The 18,321-nt window shown below is 36.3% G+C and overlaps 2 protein-coding genes across 2 annotated transcripts in view; one reads left to right on the forward strand and one right to left on the reverse strand.

Moving 5' to 3' along the window:
* The window catches only part of LOC139461695 (uncharacterized), a 162,351-nt gene that overhangs the window by 94,123 nt on the left and 49,907 nt on the right, over positions 1–18,321 (reverse strand). The gene's annotated exons all lie outside the window — the stretch shown is intronic.
* Positions 6,058–11,045, forward strand: LOC139461664 (uncharacterized). The gene is made up of 4 exons (XM_071243125.1): positions 6,058–6,192; positions 8,195–8,420; positions 9,313–9,781; positions 10,538–11,045. The coding sequence occupies exons 1-4, from the start codon at positions 6,058–6,060 to the stop codon at positions 11,043–11,045; spliced, it is 1,338 nt and encodes a 445-aa protein (XP_071099226.1).

Here is an 18,321-nt window from a genome sequence, read left to right on the forward strand (position 1 = left end):
ATTTGATTGATCTGTAGTGTGTTTGGTTGGATCTGTAGATTATTTGGTTGGATGTGTAGATTATTTGGTTGATCTGTAGTGTGTTTGGTTGAACTGGAGATTATTTGGTTGATCTATAGATTATTTGGTTAATCTGTAGTGTTTGGTTAAATTAGATTATTTGGTTGATCTGTGTGTTTGGTTGGATCTGTAGATTATTTGGTTGATCTGTAATGAGTTTGGTTGGATCTGTAGATTATTTGATTGATCTGTAGTGTGTTTGGTTGAACTGTAGATTATTTGGTTGATCTGTAGTGTGTTTGTTTGATCTGTAGATTATTTGGTTGATCTGTAGTGTGTTTGGTTGATCTGTAGATTATTTGGTAGATCTGTAGTGTATTTGCTTGATCTGTAGATTATTTGTTGATCTGTAGTTAGTTTGGTTGATCTGTAGACTATTTGTTGATCTGTTATGTGTTTGGTTGATCTGTAGATTTTTTGGTTGATCTGTAGTGTGTTTGGTTGGATCTGTAGATTATTTGGTTGATCTGTAGTGTGTTTGGTTGGATCTGTACATTATTTGGTTGATCTGTTATGTGTTTGGATGGATCTGTAGATTATTTGGTTGCTCTGTAGGGTGTTTGGTTTATCTGTAGATTGTTTGGTTGGATCTGTACATTATTTGGTTGATCTGTTATGTGTTTGGTTGATCTGAAGATTATTTTGTTGATCTGTTATGTGTTTGGTTGATCTGAAGATTATTTTGTTGATCTGTAATGTGTTTGGTAGGATCTGTAGATTATTTGGTTGATCTGTAGTGAGTTTGGTTCATCTGTAGACTATTTGTTGATGTGTTATGTGTCTGGTTGATCTGTAGATTATTTGGTTGATCTGTAATGTGTTTGGTTGGATCTGTAGATTATTTGGTTGATCTGTAGTGTGTTTGGTTGATCTGTAGATTATTTAGTTAATCTGTAGTGTGTTTGGTTGGATCTGTACATTATTTGGATGATCTGTAGTGAGTTTGGTTGGATCTGTAGATTATTTGGTTGACCTGTGGTGTGTTTGGTTGATCTTTAGATTATTTGGTTAATCTGTAGTGTGTTTGGTTGGATCTGTAGATTATTTGGTTGATCTGTAGTGTGTTTGGTTGATCTGGAGATTATTTGGTTGATCTATAGATTATTTGGTTAATCTGTAGTGTTTGGTTAAATTAGATTATTTGGTTGATCTGTGTGTTTGGTTGGATCTGTAGATTATTTGGTTGATCTGTAATGTGTTTGGTTGATCTCTAGATTATTTGGTTGTTCTGTAATGAGTTTGGTTGGATCTGTAGATTATTTGATTGATCTGTAGTGTGTTTGGTTGGATCTGTAGATTATTTGGTGGATCTGTAGTGTGTTTGGTTGATCTGTAGATTATTTGGTGGATCTGTAGTGTGTTTGGATGATCTGTAGATTATTTGGTGGATCTGTAGTGTGTTTGGTTGGATCTGTACATTATTTGGTTGATCTGTTATGTGTTTGGTTGATCTGTAGTGTGTTTGGTTGGATCTGTAAATTATTTAATAGATCTGCAATGTGTTTGGTTGGATCTGTAGATTATTTGGTTGATCTGTAGTGTGTTTGGTTGGATCTGTAGATTATTTGGTTGAACTGTAGTGTGTTTGGTTGATCTGTAGATTATTTGCTTGATCTGTAGATTATTTGGTTGATCTGTAGTGTGTTTGGTTGGATCTCTAGATTACTTGGTTGATCTGTAGTGTGTTTGGTTGGATCTGTAGATTATTTGGTTGATCTGGAGATTATTTGGTTAATCTGTAGTGTTTGGTTGATTTTGATTATTTGGTTGATCTGTGTGTTTGGTTGGATCTGTAGATTATTTGGTTGATCTGTAATGTGTTTGGATGATATGTAGATTATATCGTTGATCTGTAGTGTGTTTGGCTGATCTGTAGATTATTTGGTTGATCTGTAGTGTGTTTGGTTGGATCTGTAGATTATTTGGTTGATCTGTAGTGTGTTTGGATGATATGTAGATTATATCGTTGATCTGTAGTGTGTTTGGCTGATCTGTAGATTATTTGGTTGATCTGTAGTGTGTTTGGTTGGATCTGTAGATTATTTGGTTGATCTGTTATGCATTGGTTGATATGTTTTAGTTTTTGTTTGATTTTGAAGAAAAGTCTATGTGTTTGGTTGGATCTGTAGATTATTTGGTTGATCTGTAGATTATTTGGTTGATCTGTAATGTGTTTGGTTGATCTCTAGATTGTTTGGTTGATCTGTAATATGTTTGGTTTGATCTGTATATTATTTGGTTGATCTGTAGTGTCTTTGGTTGATCTGTAGTGTCTTTGGTTGATCTGTAGATTATTTGGTTGATCTGTAATGTGTTTGGTTGGATCTGCAGATTATTTGGTTGATCTGTTATGTGTTTGGTTGGATCTGTAGATTATTTGGTTGATCTGTAATGCATTGGTTGATATGTTTTAGTTTTTGTTTGATTTTGAAGAAAAGTCTAACTTGGCACATGACTTTGGCATTTACCACTTTGGTGGAAACCATTAGCACAGTTATAGTGCTGTCAAACCAAGGATCATAATCAGGGTTATTAACCCATGGTCAGTGGAGCCTTGCACCAGCCAGGGAGGCAACTATGAATAGCAAATTGGGATAACCATGCTCCTTGATCTGTGTGGCTTTGGTTCATCATTTGGAGCAAGTGGGTGAATGAATTTTGTTTAATGCCACAGGCAGCAATATTCTAGCTATATCACGAGAGCCTGTAAATAATGAAGCCTGGACCAGAGACTGGAAGCATGAGCAACCACACAATCAGCCAAGTCACAACACCCGGACACCAATTAGGCAGCATGTTGCACTGGAGGCAGTAACTTACTTCTGAGTGAGGTTTTACGCCGCTTTTAGCAATATTCCAGCAATATCATGGCAGGGGACAGGAGTAATGGGCTTCACACATTGTACCCATGACGGGAATTGAACCCGGGCCTTCGGCGTGACGAGCTAACGCTTTAACCACTAGGCTACCCAACCGCCCCTAAACTGTCGCCCTAACACGCCATAATTTACTTACAGCATCACATCTCTTATGGCAGCCCCAGGATGGTTTTTCTTGTAGGTTTGAATCTCAGATTTGTCCAGATTCTTATGCATGTGTTCCAGCATCATGATACCCAAGCTTAAGGGTTTCATAAAAGTGGTACCTTTCCATGACTTTATCTTTCCTCTCTCATTAAGCTGACAAAGTGTGACTCAAGAACTGTATTAAGTACATTAATTAACTTTAAACACTTCAAAATATTATGGAAGCATAAGTGTAATGTAATGAATCAGTAACGATATCTGATTACTTAGTGATGGTTCTCATCTATTAACAAATTTTATCAGATGGTTATATACTACTCAAAAGAAGTTAAAGAACACCCATTTTTTATATGGCTCAGTAATATAAATAAATTACCAAAGTCCTATAAAACAATTGGGTGTTCTTTATCTTCCTAGTTGTATATATTTAGTACCTGCTAAAATGTTGAATTAACTCATTAAATAACTAATATAACTGATCAGTTTTCCAGTTCTGTATGCTGTAAGAAGTCCTGTTTAATATTTCTGTTTACTAGTCATATCAATGTCAAGCTTACGGCTATCCTTCCTGTCATGGGAACTGAACTTGAAATACATTGACAGGTTTTAGCCCACAGATTAAGTGAAGATATCACTACACTTCAACACATGAGATGAACTGAAGCTGTGCATAATATGTAACCTAATCTTCAACATTCCTATATTCACTGGGTTTCTCCTTGTCTGTCTGCTATTCACCAGCTCCAATCAAAAGCCAACAAAAATTTCAAAGAACCGGTAACAGTTGCAATGTCACGCGACACTCACAATAAAAAAGCTGACAAAGCCTACAAGGTCCCCACAAAAAGTTGATCATGGATCTATTTGTTGGTCACACACTGAAGCTGTAGACTTACAATGGACAGGCAAAGATCAACTTTGAAACAGTTGAGCAGTACAAATTGATCACTGATAACACCTCAAAGAGATTGCAAAGTCTTCTGATCGTCAAACCCTTGCCTTGCACATGACAACTGGCAATTACTGAACTGTTGTTCATGACCCCATGACCTCTGGTCCCACCTCCCGTAACTTGAAGAGTAATTACTGAACTAAGCGACTGGTCGTATACCTTGATATTTACAGTAAACTACCTACATGAGAATACCTGTAATCAACACAGAAAATAATGAATGCAAACATAAGTGAAATCAAGAAATATTCTTCAATGGACTAAACATTGTAAATTGCAGCATTAGGCAAATATTCTAACCTTGAAATGTTTATTTGTGAGCCATGGTATCCAGCTAATGGCTTCTGTGTGTTTTACAAGGTGACACATACATCAGAGTCTTATACTCCTTACAAGGCTAACTTAGTTTATGAAAAAATTTCTTTAATAAAATATTTTTTTCAAAAGAACCTTTCCTCTTCTGCTGTTTTCATAGACTGTGCGATCAAGGAAACTAGATTGCCTTGGCTTTTAGTAAAAAAAACTAAATGATAACTAACACAGGATTAACTTCTTACCCATCAGAGTGTTAGTGATGAAGGTACAATGAAGGTGAATTTTACTCCAAAATTTCCATAAATTCTGCATGAATGAAGATAAAGCTGATAGCTAAACTATCAATTATTATTTATAACTGAAATCAAAGTGTCCTGATAAAGATTTTTTTACATAACATCAATTAAAGTATTTCTTCATAAATAAATTCACATGTATCATATCATTTGATAATATGCCCATGTTACATTATTACACCATGGTCCATTTCCTGTACCTCTACCATGTATCCTCTGTGTTAAAAGTTTTCCAGCAGTGATCTACAATTGTCAGTATTGAATCCTAGCCACCTGATGTCTCAGTCCAAGCTGATTACAGTGATTGATAATGACAAAACATCTATACACATCTACAAATAGCCTCAGCCCCTGCATTGTAATGACAGCACGGGATTTAATTTCCAATCCATACGACAACCCTGTGTCGTGGCCACGATTCCCAGGCATTCCGTGTGTATCATGGGTAATACAGTAAGCATGGCGAGATATGAGTTATGATCCAGGTATCTCTATTGCATGTTGTCGATTGGCTTGGCAAAGGTTTGGACTCAAACAAGGCAGTCAGTGAAGCGATGTAGCTCTGATCCCTTGCTGACGACGGCCTCAGTCAGGGTGTTTCCATGTAGAGGCTGAAGGACGAAGGACTAGGGGAATATACGAGGTGAGGTAACTTTGAATGTTTGGGTGAAAGAAAATAATTCTTTTATCTTATTCTTTTTTAATCTATTCATTTATGTTAAAACTAAAACAATGTATTACTAAAAGCATGAACTTCGGATAAAATGAAAAAATAACCATCAACAGACCACTTTGAAGTAGTGTCTTAGTGATACAAACCCAATGTTCATTCTTACAATGTTTAAGTGTTTTAATAATAATGTGTGTAACACTCCAATGAATGTGTGTGAATGTATCATGTTTCTAGTAATGAACTAATAACATATTTTTCTGCTGTAAAAATATACTGGAAGAAAATTGAATTTCTAAATACTGTGTTTGACCATGTATTTTCTATAAATTTTATTTTAAACTATTTACTATTGTTCCAAACAAGTTGTTTCTTGGCAAATCAATTACTGCTATTTGACAAACTTTGAGAAGTATTGACTCGGAACCACTTACAAAAAGTATCAGATTAACCTTTTACAGGTCACTGATATAGATTTCTGATAATGAAATGTCTTAGTCTTTTACATGAGATATCTTAACAAATCTCCACAACCACAAACAAAACCAATCAACATATTGATTTCAAACTTGAAGGATTAGCGCTTCAAATTCACTGATCCTTGTTGATATCTTCACTGTACATGTAAAATAAACTACCGAAAATCTATATCACATCACGTTAATGACAATGCAGGATGTTGCCTAAAGTCTGAAAAAGGTTAAATTTATCCACAGAGCGACACAAGTCCCCACCAAGATGGAGGAAGCTGAGAAGAGGGTTCTTGGCCAGTACCGACATCGTCTTGCTAATGAAATAGTTGTCACTGAGAGTTTTCTGTGTGCGTTCTGTGAGAGCAATGTACTGGACAAGGAGATGTCCGCTGTAGTTCAGGTCAGTACAGTCATCTTCTGATCAGTTCAGTAGTGACGGTCAAATTGATTGAAATTATGGAAGATTCACTCGAAGGTCCAAATTACCAACCATTCAAAAACAATTTGCAATAATCGAAAACAAACAATTTTGCATCCGTCAAGTCCTGAGATAGTTTTGTTATCCTGAAAAGGTTTATTCCCGACCTGCTACTTAATACTTGGAGCAAAACATGAGAAGTCCAGAAGTAAGTATTTATGTTTCTAGTTCTATTGAACTTTACATTTTTAAAAAGCAAAATGACATTAATCATTAAATCTTGATGCTCAATCAATTGAGACAATCCAATCATCAATCATGATTATACAACAAATTCCCAACACTACAGATCAGTGACCAGAATAATGAAAGTAACATGTCATCTTATAGCAACACAAGTATTATCAATTTTCAGTTATCAATACATTCAAATGTTGTTAATTACTTTTGCCAACGAGTATGTTTTGCGTACCGGTATACGGATATAAACAGAACTGAACCTGTGTGGAAAATATTCCCCTTATAACACCTTTCCAAATACATTCCCTCCTAACACCTTTCCAAATACATTCCCTCCTAACACCTTTCCAAATACATTCCCTCCTAACACCTTTCCAAATACATTCCCTTATAACACCTTTCCAAATCCATTCCCTTATAACACCTTTCCAAATACATTCCCTTATAACACCTTTCCAAATACATTCCCTTATAACACCTTTCCAAATACATTCCCTTATAACACCTTTCCAAATACATTCCCTCCTAACACCTTTCCAAATACATTCCCTTATAACACCTTTCCAAATACATTCCCTTATAACACCTTTCCAAATACATTCCCTTATAACACCTTTCCAAATACATTCCCTCCTAACACCTTTCCAAATACATTCCCTTATAACACCTTTCCAAATACATTCCCTTATAACACCTTTCCAAATACATTCCCTTAAGCTATAGCTTAAAAGAAAGTGTAATGGTTGCGTGAGTATACTTTTATTGTCAACATCAAGTTAGTGAATTGTACTGATACTTCAGAATGCAAGGCCCACAGGAAGTTATGTATTCCTTGTGTTTCAGAATAAGCTGACTTATGTGATCAGGGTACACGGGGATATCATGTATTTCTGGTGTTTCAAAATGAGCTGACTTACGTCATCAAGGCACACAGGGATATAATGTATTCCTGGTGTTTCCCGAATAAGCTGTCACTCACGTGATCAAGGCACATGGGCATATCATGAGTTCCTGGTGTTTCAGAATAAGCTGTCACTCACGTGATCAAGGCACATGGGCATATCATGAGTTCCTGGTGTTTCAGAATAAGCTGTCACTCACGTGATCAAGGCACATGGGCATATCATGTGTTCCTGGTGTTTCAGAATAAGCTGACTTATGTGATCAGGGTACACAGGGATATCATGTATTTCTGGTGTTTCAAAATGAGCTGACTTACGTCATCAAGGCACACAGGGATATAATGTATTCCTGGTGTTTCCCGAATAAGCTGTCACTCACGTGATCAAGGCACATGGGCATATCATGAGTTCCTGGTGTTTCAGAATAAGCTGTCACTCACGTGATCAAGGCACATGGGCATATCATGAGTTCTTGGTGTTTCAGAATAAGCTGTCACTCACGTGATCAAGGCACATGGGCATATCATGAGTTCCTGGTGTTTCAGAATAAGCTGTCACTCACATGATCAAGGCACATGGGCATATTATGTGTTCCTGGTGTTTCAGAATAAGCTGACTTATGTGATCAGGGTACACGGGGATATCATGTATTCCTGGTGTTTCAGAATAAGCTGACTTATGTGATCAAGGTACTTGGGCATGTCATATGTTCCTTGTGTTTTAGAATGAGTTGATTTATGTGATCAAGGCCCACAGGCATGTAATATATTCCTGGTATTTCAGAATGAGCTGACTGATGTGATCAAGGCCCACAGGCAAGTCATGTATGCCTGGTGTTTCAGAATGAGCTGAGTTACGTGAGCAAGGCCCACCGCCTGCTGGAGCTGCTGCCCAAGAGAGGCTACAAGGCCTTCACCACCCTGCTGGAGATCCTGTCCATAACCAACCCCTGGCTGGCAGAGAAGATGAAGACCAGCTATATCGAGGAAAAGAACAGAGAAGCTAAACTCAAGATTACATCATCCATCACAGCTTCAGGTGCAATATTTGGAGTGCCCTCTCAAAAAGGTTACTAACGCTGCACCCAACCCTTCTCTGCTCCTTGTAGGCCCATGTGAAATATTTGAAATGATTCATCTCTCTTTGTGAATTAAGACATAAGTAATTCATAAAGTTCAGATTGTCATGACTATCTTTAATGCATGTGGGAGGCTTTTTCATACTGATGTCAACTGAATGTTGGGCTGGAGAGATATGATGTTCACACACACTAACTTGTTTTCCTCAAATAGTCAGATGTCAATTTGATACAATTTATTTTCTGTATAAAATTCTAAGCCACAAAATGTCAAATTCATATGAAACTGTTTCACTTATTACATACTGACAGCATCAAGTAACTTTTGTGTAATTAAAAGCTTGCAGAGAACAGTAAGTTGTTTTTATATTTCATATCTTTCATTTCTAAATGACTACATTATTTTCTAAGCAATGCTTAAAACATGTTACACAAATATCAGTATTAAAAACAATTTCTCATCAAAGGGGAATTGTTTTTAATAGTTTATCCCAGTTTGTGATGTAAGAATGTTTGTGCACAAGACACTTATTGAACTAGTTTTGCTTCATTTTGCTTAGCATGCACTGTTGCTTATTTTGGTGGTGGCTTCTGGTTTGTATGTTCCTTGTCCATTTCAGAAGTTTAACTAAATCCAACCAAAGAGATGATTTTGATACTTTTCAGAATTCTAGAAATGAGGAAGAAAAAAGATCATTTATTTTTCTGGTGAACCATTATTTCATATTTAAATGTTTAAAAATGAAAACAAAGATAGTAATCTTGAAATTAAATCAACATAAAACAAGTCTTATTTTTCTGTAACTAAACAAATAATGACAAATCGTCTAAAAATTTGATCTCAATATACATCTTCTAAAAAAAGTTCCCTTCCTACAACAGAGCCAATCACCGGGTATGGATCCACCAGTCGAAAACAGCTGGATGATGACATCAAGAAGAAGGTGACCATCTTTATCAAACGCAACCTCTTCCACCTCACTGAGACAGAGCAGAAGGAGACAGAAAAATGGCTGGCTGAGGAAATCCAGAGGGAACGCACTCGGCAACAAAATAAGCGGTTGATGTCAGATGATGCTGTACGAATCCCAACCCCAGTATTCCAGTCCTCCAAAGAAGTCCAAACAGACACGAATGCTATGGATATTCAGGAGCTGTATGAGGACATGGCTATACATATGTATGGCACAGACTTTGACTTTGAGGTGGACGTGAGTTTCCGAGTAATCAAGGAGCAGGTGAAGGAGATTCTGGACAGGATGAACTGCCTAGATCGGGTGATGATGCAGTGTCTGGAGAAGTTTGAAGATGTGGACCGTATTAGTATGACTCTCCCGCAACTGGTTGAAAGGTCAGTATCTATACGTTTGTATGTTGTTTAATGCCACTCTCAGCAACATGATGGCAGCCTGAAAATAATTGGGGCTGGACCAGACAAAACAGTGACTGATATTATGATCTTGCAATCTACCTAGTCACCGAGTCTTACCACCCGATACAGTAAGTTGCCTCTTATGACAGGCATAGGTCACCGGGAATACTCGTGTCTAAACACACCACAGTTGCATGATTGAGATTGCTATTTTAACACAGATGACTTCCAGGAAATATGACTTATGTCTCACTTGGATTCCGTATTATTTGAAACAATACCCTATAGGATCTAGTGGATAGAGCATCAGCCCAGAGAGCGTAAGGTTGGTGGCTCAATCCCCTAGTTACCCAAAGACGTTCAAAGATGATACTTGTTGCTTCCCTGCCTGGCACTCAGCATTAAGAGGACTGGTCAGATTGGGGTCAATACATTGTGTCCGACTGGGGTACCCATGTTAAACTGTGGCATGGTATGTCAGTGAGCTATCACAATAAAAAGCAGCATAAGTCAAGACTAGTACTTGCAACCACAGACACACAATATATGCACGTCGCTATATATATGTGCAATTATCTTGAACAAACAATAAATCCAATTCATGACACCTGATATATAAAGTGAAAAACTGCCTCAGCATTTGTTTTGCTGTTAATGTAATTAAAGTAAATTTGGTTCTATGACATTGACCTTAGAAATTACAGTCTAACATTTTCTCTTTTCTCATTTTGTCAGGTCAACCATAAGTGAGAGAGATCTCAACCACAAGCTGTCAGAGGAGAAACGGCGCAACCAACGTCTTCAGCTAGAGAAAGATTATCTGGTCAAGCATATTGCTCAGCTTGAGTCAGATGTTGACAGACTCTATGACAAACATAATGCAATGTTTGTCCGCCCACAGAAAGCATTTGTAAAAAAGAAACATGAGGTGAGCCAGAAAAAAACCCGGCCGAAATCTGATCGCATTCCTGACCACTATGTCACTATCATTGATGACAGTGACAAAGATGAGGACAGTTCCCGTGACATCAGCCCAGTGGCACCTCGACGCCCCCGACACACACGGTCCTCCCCACCCAAATCTGCAGCACGGTCACGACGAGTCCACAGTAACCAGAGCTACAGTGTGAAAGTAAAAAGTGCAAACTTTGATACGACAAAGTTTGAACCTTCAACACCCTCAACAAAAAGGAAGCCCATTCCAAGCAGAAACTACCAGCTACTTTCACAATGCTATAATTGACAATTATAGATTAATAGGCTTTCAGGGATAATCATCAATACTTCACAGTCTTGCATATAGAGATTGATATACAAGTGTCTGTCAGATACCATTAGTTTTATAAGTTGTTTCAGCATTGAATTGATGCATATTTTGTCTATTCTCAAGATCGCAGTGGCACATTAATACATAGCACACGGGTCATGTGTGGAGTTACCTACTAGGAGGGATAATTCTAGGGTAGGGCCTTGTGCTTTTTACATTTGAAAAAAATCCCACATTCTCAAATAAAATGGGTCATTTTAACATTGTGCTGTATGGGCAAGTGTGGGTGAAATGTTCACATAAAGGGCCCAGGTCAGAAAATTCTTAGAATGAACCCTGTACTAGTGATGTCTGTATGTGTTGGCATGCTTAGAAATTTACGCTGGTCTGCCAGCCTGCGACTACTAAATTGTGCTGCCTCAGGACAAGTAAAAATCCATTGATAGCAGTCTTCACTGACTTTGGTCTGCTAGCCTAGTAACTGGTGCTGAGGACAAGTAAACATCCAGTGAAGGTAGTCCTCAATGACAAGTAGCATTTATGGGCTATAATTTGAACCAGTTCTCAATGCCTTAATTTTGAAACAACGTGGAACTGAATATAACCGAAAGTACTAGTGAAATAAGGATTATACAAGTCTTCTGGACTTGTCTTAAAGAAAACACATTTCTGAGGCTGTGTTGGTTACCAGTGATTTTTTCATGTTGGTTTCCAGTGATACCTGTATATTCCAAATGTGGATATACCCGGTATATATACTGAGCCAAGTTTGGCCTTACTGACTCACTGATGCCATAACGAGAGGAGACAGGTAGATGTAACCTGCTTCCTTTCCTCAGAGATCTGTATTGTACATTCCAAATAGTGTGTGATAAACATGCTTTGCTTGATTGCAATCAACATTCTCTGGTGGAAAATACTTTGAAGTAACAAATATATGCAGATTATCTTGGAAAGGGTACAAAATAATTTGCATCAATTTGAACAAGTATTACTTTTGGAGAGAAAGAATTATTTTTAGTGAGAAAATGCATATCTAAATGAAAAGTCTTGCAGAATAGATAGTGTAAAGGTATGTAACAAATGTAAAGTTATGATAAATATTTTCATTCATCTCCATCAGTTTATGCATGTTAAATAGGAAGCCATAGTTTGTTTGCCCACATTCGACAAATCATCATTTACTTGTACAAACATCATATTTCTAACCAACTGTTAAACAGTAAAATATGTTTATAACGAACATGCTGATAACGAACTGACGAATATAACAAACTATTATTTTGGTCCCAGCCATCTGCTGTAAATGTGCTGTGTATATATACTTGTAACGAACTATGGTTGAACTAAAATTAGAGGTCCCTTAGAATTCATTATAGCCGTAGTTCACTGTACATCATTATTCTGAATTCATGTTTAATATTCCATGAATCAAAGTCAAAATGTTTTGTTTTGCTATTTGACACTTTTCCTATTTCCATGAGTATACAGTCCACCAAATGCAGCATGGGATAGTATCAATTCTCATCCCATGATGCAACACTTGACAAGGATATGACAGTCTGCTACTAGTCATCGGCTTCATTACCAGTGTTGTCTCCTTTCAATACTATCCTGCGGGTAACACCAGGTCATGGCCTTAATTTCCTCACAAAGAAACGTAACAGTTAGACTACGAGTCAAACCTTTAGATTGAAATAAGGATACATCCAATTCAGGCTGTGACCAAGTCAATATTTTAGTAACATCAACTAATAAAACTTGATATGAAAACACTAAAATCTGTTTAAACTAATGCTTAGAAAAGCCAAGTTCAGGCTAGTAGATTCATTGAATCAAAAGCTTTTGGCATAGACTGCCAATTTTCGAACTATATACATGTATTTTCAAAAAAAGCTAATCTAAACACCATGAGATGTATCTCAACTTGAATATAGTTCATCATAATTACAGTAAAACAAAGTACATTGTATACATCCCCAGTGAAGACCCGGGCTAGAATGAGTCTCCATCACTCCATTGCTTAGTTAAGCTGCAGGAGTCAACAGACTTGAAAACAGTGGGGATAGTGTTATGCTGGTTGTATGATGTGATGGGATCAAGTGGTCTAGCTCGGTGGCTTGGTTGGTCAATCACTTGATGATTCAATATATACAAATAGCATTCATGAAATTTCTTTGCCCAACAGACATGTTTCTGTATCATGATAGTCTGTCACAGTTGGACATGGGTTTCAGAGTTGCAACTGATGGTGGTAGTGCCCTTGTAACAGATATAACATCTCAAGACAGATACAAGTTGATCGCAATTCTGCAGAAGCAGTACAATGTCATCCTCCATTTCATAGACACACATTATCATATATCCCTTTATCAAAATTGTATCATGACAGAATCCTGTCTCCCATACCAAAAAGAAAAGCCAAAGTTAAAAAAAAAATTAATTTTGCTTTTGCAGGAACCACAACCTGCTATACTCTTTTCTATTAATATTTTGAAGAATTGTGATTATAAACATGAACAGATATCAGACACCTTCCTCTGATCCTTCCATCCACTATGAATGGAATAGGTTTGTCTGAATCTTCACTGTTAAAACAATTCACAGTGAACTAGAATGCAAGAAAATGTATGTTCAACATACTGTCAAATCTAGGATCAACCTACAGGTCATACATGGACTTAAATTATTACATCAATTTTGTACAGTAACTAAACTTGACGGTTTACATTGAATACTGTACAAATATTACACAAGCAACTATCGGCAGAAAATGTAATAAAATTCATTGAAAATGTTTTATGAAAGCTTTTATTGATTTGGTAGCCATATTTGTCTATTAATCGTTGATGTGTATGATATAGGTACACATCCAAGTGCAGGGGTATGAGGAGTTGTTTCCCTTTGATCCACTGCAACAGATAGGGAATCACCATGGATGCACCTGACAGGATTACAGATCAACATCGGACTACAAATAAAAGCAATGTGTAAACTTTCATAAATCTCAAGTGTGGATAAAGTAAACATAAAGATGAACTGAACATTCTGGCAATCTGATGCAGTGAAATCATGTTACTTAAATGTGTCACAAGAAGAATATACGATCAGGTGGTCAGGCTCGCTGACTTATATATTATATATATTGTTTATTCACAAAAAGTGTTAGGCCGTAGGCCTATTACACAGAACTATTTACAGAGAGAGGGAGAAAAAAGAATTACCACTATTTTACATATATATCCATATCCATACACATTCATACACATACGCATGCATATATACCTATGAATATTTAGACTGTATGCAATGAACGAAGTCGAAAAGCTTTGTAAACGTAGACTGCTAGATTTCGTATGATTTTAAAGTTAGTGGATGACATAAGAGCATTAGATTTATTTTTAGAAGGGGTTGTAAAATATTTAGGAGGAATATATTCAGCTCTTAAATCACTATAAGCATTGCTTATAAGCACAAAATGATATTCGTCCTCAATAAAATTCTGGTTACAAATCAAACACAGTCTCTGTTCTCTAATTTCCTTAATATATCACCCAGTCTCAATTTGCAGCCGATGGGAGGAGCATCTCAACTGAGCAAGTGCAGCTCTGAATTTTGAAACATTTACTTCATTGATATAGCTTACTAAGCCAAATGAGATTTTGTAAAGAGAGTAACTTTGGGATTTAGTGCTAGATGAAACCGCTGCATGCCAATCTTGCTCAGATGAGGCTTTTAAATGGTTTACAAATTCCGAAATAAAACTTCTACTATTATTACTAAATTGCATCTCCCATATGTAGCCAAAACCAAACGAATAGAGAATGTGTTTGATTTTAGAGACCCAGTTGATCTTACCATTATTAACATCAAGTACTAATAATCTATAACATTTCTTAACTAATCTATTTTCAGGCAAATGTAAAATTCTGTACCAATAAGTAACTACACGCTTATAAGGACATATGTACATAGGTTATCTTCCGCATTCCCCCCTAACCACATGATTTGATGAAGATTGTTTAATCCCAAGAAAGAGTTTACATGCTAGTACCTGGATTTGCTCTAATTCTTTGTACGTATCTACACCCCAAATCTCGGCACCGTATAAAAGAAATGGAGATATTTTAGAATAAAATTTTTTTAAAAACAAGTCATAAGGAAGAGGTTGAAGCATTTTTAGAGATTTAATGACACCAAATAGGACCTTTTTAGCTTGTAAAACAGCACTATTAACATGCAAAGACCAGGAGAGAGTTTTTGAAAGAATGGTACCGAGAAATTTATAAGAACTTACACACTGAATTTTTTTACCCTCGTAATACCACTTTTCATATTTTGATAAAATAACCCCATTTTTGAATACCACTACCTTAGTTTTATCCAAGTTGACTGTTAGATGATAGTTACTACAAAAACTTTCCAGAGCTTTTATGCATTTTTGAAGGCCATACACAGTATCAGCAATAAATGCAACATCATCAGCAAACAACAATAGAAAAATCTGTACAGTGTCAGGGTGTAGCTGTACACCTGGAGTGCATGTTGATTCTATATACAAAGCTAAATCGTTTATAAAAATAGAAAATAAAAATGGACTCATTACGCAGCCTTGCCAAAGTCCTAGAGGGCAATCAAAACATTCTGTAAAACAGTTTCTGATCTTAACACAGCTTTTAACACAGGAAAAGATGGATTCTAATGTATTTAACATTTTTGGGGACACACCTCTGGATTTAAGAACTAGCCATAGTTTAGATCTGTTTACAAAATCGAAAGCCTTTTTAAAGTCAACAAAAAGAACATATAATTTACCACACTTCTTAGACAGATAATGCTGGATTACAGGCTGCAGAATAAATATGACAAGCATGGCATACAAGGACCTACTCTACCATAGAATCACCACAGAAGAATAGTTTAGATACACAAACTTTGAGTGAGTGAGCTATGAGGCTGCTTTGAACAGTTCCGGTATTTCACTTATATCATGGTGTATCAGCTTTGTGTGGGAGGAAAGCACAAAGTGATGCAGGTCTCAGACACGAAAACCACTGGCATGGGAAACCCAAGAGCACGGGTATCGTGCTGACAAACCTAAAAACAAGCTTCTGACACACCTAAGGGACACAACTCTGCATATATTATAATGTGAATGTGTGCTGCCTTAGATTACTGGGCCACCCACTTGCAAGAGGTACATAAAAGTAAGTCACAGTGACCAAACACTAATATTCATGTTGATCATCAATTGTAATCTATCAATTGAAAAAGTACATAACATGGCACACATACTTTACAAATGACCTCCAGTTACCTTGACCTTTAACTATGATCTCTCAAAATGTTATGAGATCACGATTCGAACCCTGGAATAAACATAAAATCCTTTCATGAATTTCTTTGTTGTCCATTTGTGTTTGTATTACAAAACCATCAAAATCAAAGAATCGCCATTATATATAACAGCACATCTTTCATTTTGGTTGTTTTTGTACATATATGTCAAATTAATTACAATTTTACAATGTTAAAAGGTTGGAATTCCCTGTAAGCCTATTTAGAGAAGTGTGAATTTGGAAAATAACCAATAAAGTTACACTAAATCCCTTTTTTCTATTTGAAAGTTAGACCAGCTTGATTCTAAAAATATGTATCTTAAAAAAACATTTAATACTTAACTGAATATTAGAATGGGGAATATATTGATAGGCAAGTTCTTCCCATGTAATGGTAGCTCCATATACTTGGCAAACATCTCTCTGGTGTCAGCGATCAACAGCCTCTCATCACTCCGATATCAATTAGCACTTCACAACCAAGGCACACTAGACAAACATTTACTGTTCCCGTCAATGAACTCTCATTTCAGTGGGGACCGGAGGTTGAACGAGCAACAATAAATCATACAAAAGACACTTATTGAAATTTGTGAAGACATTATTTAACTATTGACACTCTACTTTCAAGGCAATAAATTCCATCGTGGTGGGCCACAATACACTGACCAATATTATAAACCTACCACGAACAAGTAAATAAAAGTAGGCAAACAACCATAAAATATGTCCTCAGTGGTGAAAGATCATTTGGCTGTGCTGAAGTTGATATTACACAAGGCTGATAAAGACACACCGGAAGGTTTATCTGTTGTCTGGGTGGTTGATACGACAACTTATATCCCGGGTGACATCGTCAGGACAACGTGTATACCCAAAAGTCGGTGTTAACTTTCATTGAGGATAATCCAGATATCCAGGTATACATGCGTTATCTTGGTACCAAGGATTATATCTTCGGGGAGACATGAAAATGTTGAACAAAGCTTAAGTGCTTTACCATTTAGTCCATGCTGTGGGTGACTTTAACCTGATGCCATAGAGGTGAGCTACATTTGATGTCTTACCAGCTGATGTGATGAATTAAATGAGGACTTGTTTTAATCACATCAGAAGTTCATTAAAAGTTCATTTATTAAAATAATGACATTTTAGACTACATGATGTATTTAAAACATTAAATTATTGTTATTTCAATTCATGTTCAGATCAAAAGTTCAGCGATAGAAACTAACATTTTCAGTCAACTAGTCCTTATAATGATAACATATAGCAAAACCCTTAAAAAGGGCAAATTTCTACTAGTCCTTATGATTAAAAGTTCATTTATTAAAATAATGACATTTTAGACTACATGATGTATTTAAAACATTAAATTATTGTTATTTCAATTCATGTTCAGATCAAAAGTTCAGCGATAGAAACTAACATTTTCAGTCAACTAGTCCTTATAATGATAACATATAGCAAAACCCTTAAAAAGGGCAAATTTCTACTAGTCCTTATGATACCTTAACTATTGGGCAGTTTGGCAAGGACTATGGGACTAGTGTCAATTTCGACTACTGTAGATATTATTTTATTTCATTGTATCACGTTTTGCTCATGTCATTAGTATTACATCATACATAATTCATTGCTTCACATACACAAGCAAAATATTTATAATTCTACATTTGATATCATCCTGTACTGCCTCTTTGCCTACTCTTGTTTCGTGGAACTATTTGTCAGATCTTAGTCTCAGTGTAGGACTGATAAGCTAATTTTACAGGTCTTACTTGATATAAAGAAATCTCACAGGCTTTGAAACAGTAACTATAGTCACAGACGGTGACTAGTATCTGCCATGTAATCACACAGCTTACATTATGTGCAATAAGACATTATTAATTAAATGCATGGTTGCCTTG

The sequence above is a fragment of the Haliotis cracherodii genome, unplaced genomic scaffold, assembly GCF_022045235.1.
Source record: "Haliotis cracherodii isolate W230 unplaced genomic scaffold, xgHalCrac1.p SCAF_1, whole genome shotgun sequence".
Lineage (NCBI taxonomy): Eukaryota > Metazoa > Mollusca > Gastropoda > Lepetellida > Haliotidae > Haliotis > Haliotis cracherodii.

Bases quoted from the DNA above. Each gene is read 5' to 3' on its own strand.
- LOC139461664 (XM_071243125.1), top strand. From the start codon at position 6,058: ATGGAGGAAGCTGAGAAGAGGGTTCTTGGCCAGTACCGACATCGTCTT. The intron at 8,421-9,312 runs GTTACTAACGCT...TTCCTACAACAG, and splicing joins TGGAGTGCCCTCTCAAAAAG to AGCCAATCACCGGGTATGGA. The intron at 9,782-10,537 runs GTCAGTATCTAT...TCATTTTGTCAG, and splicing joins CTCCCGCAACTGGTTGAAAG to GTCAACCATAAGTGAGAGAG.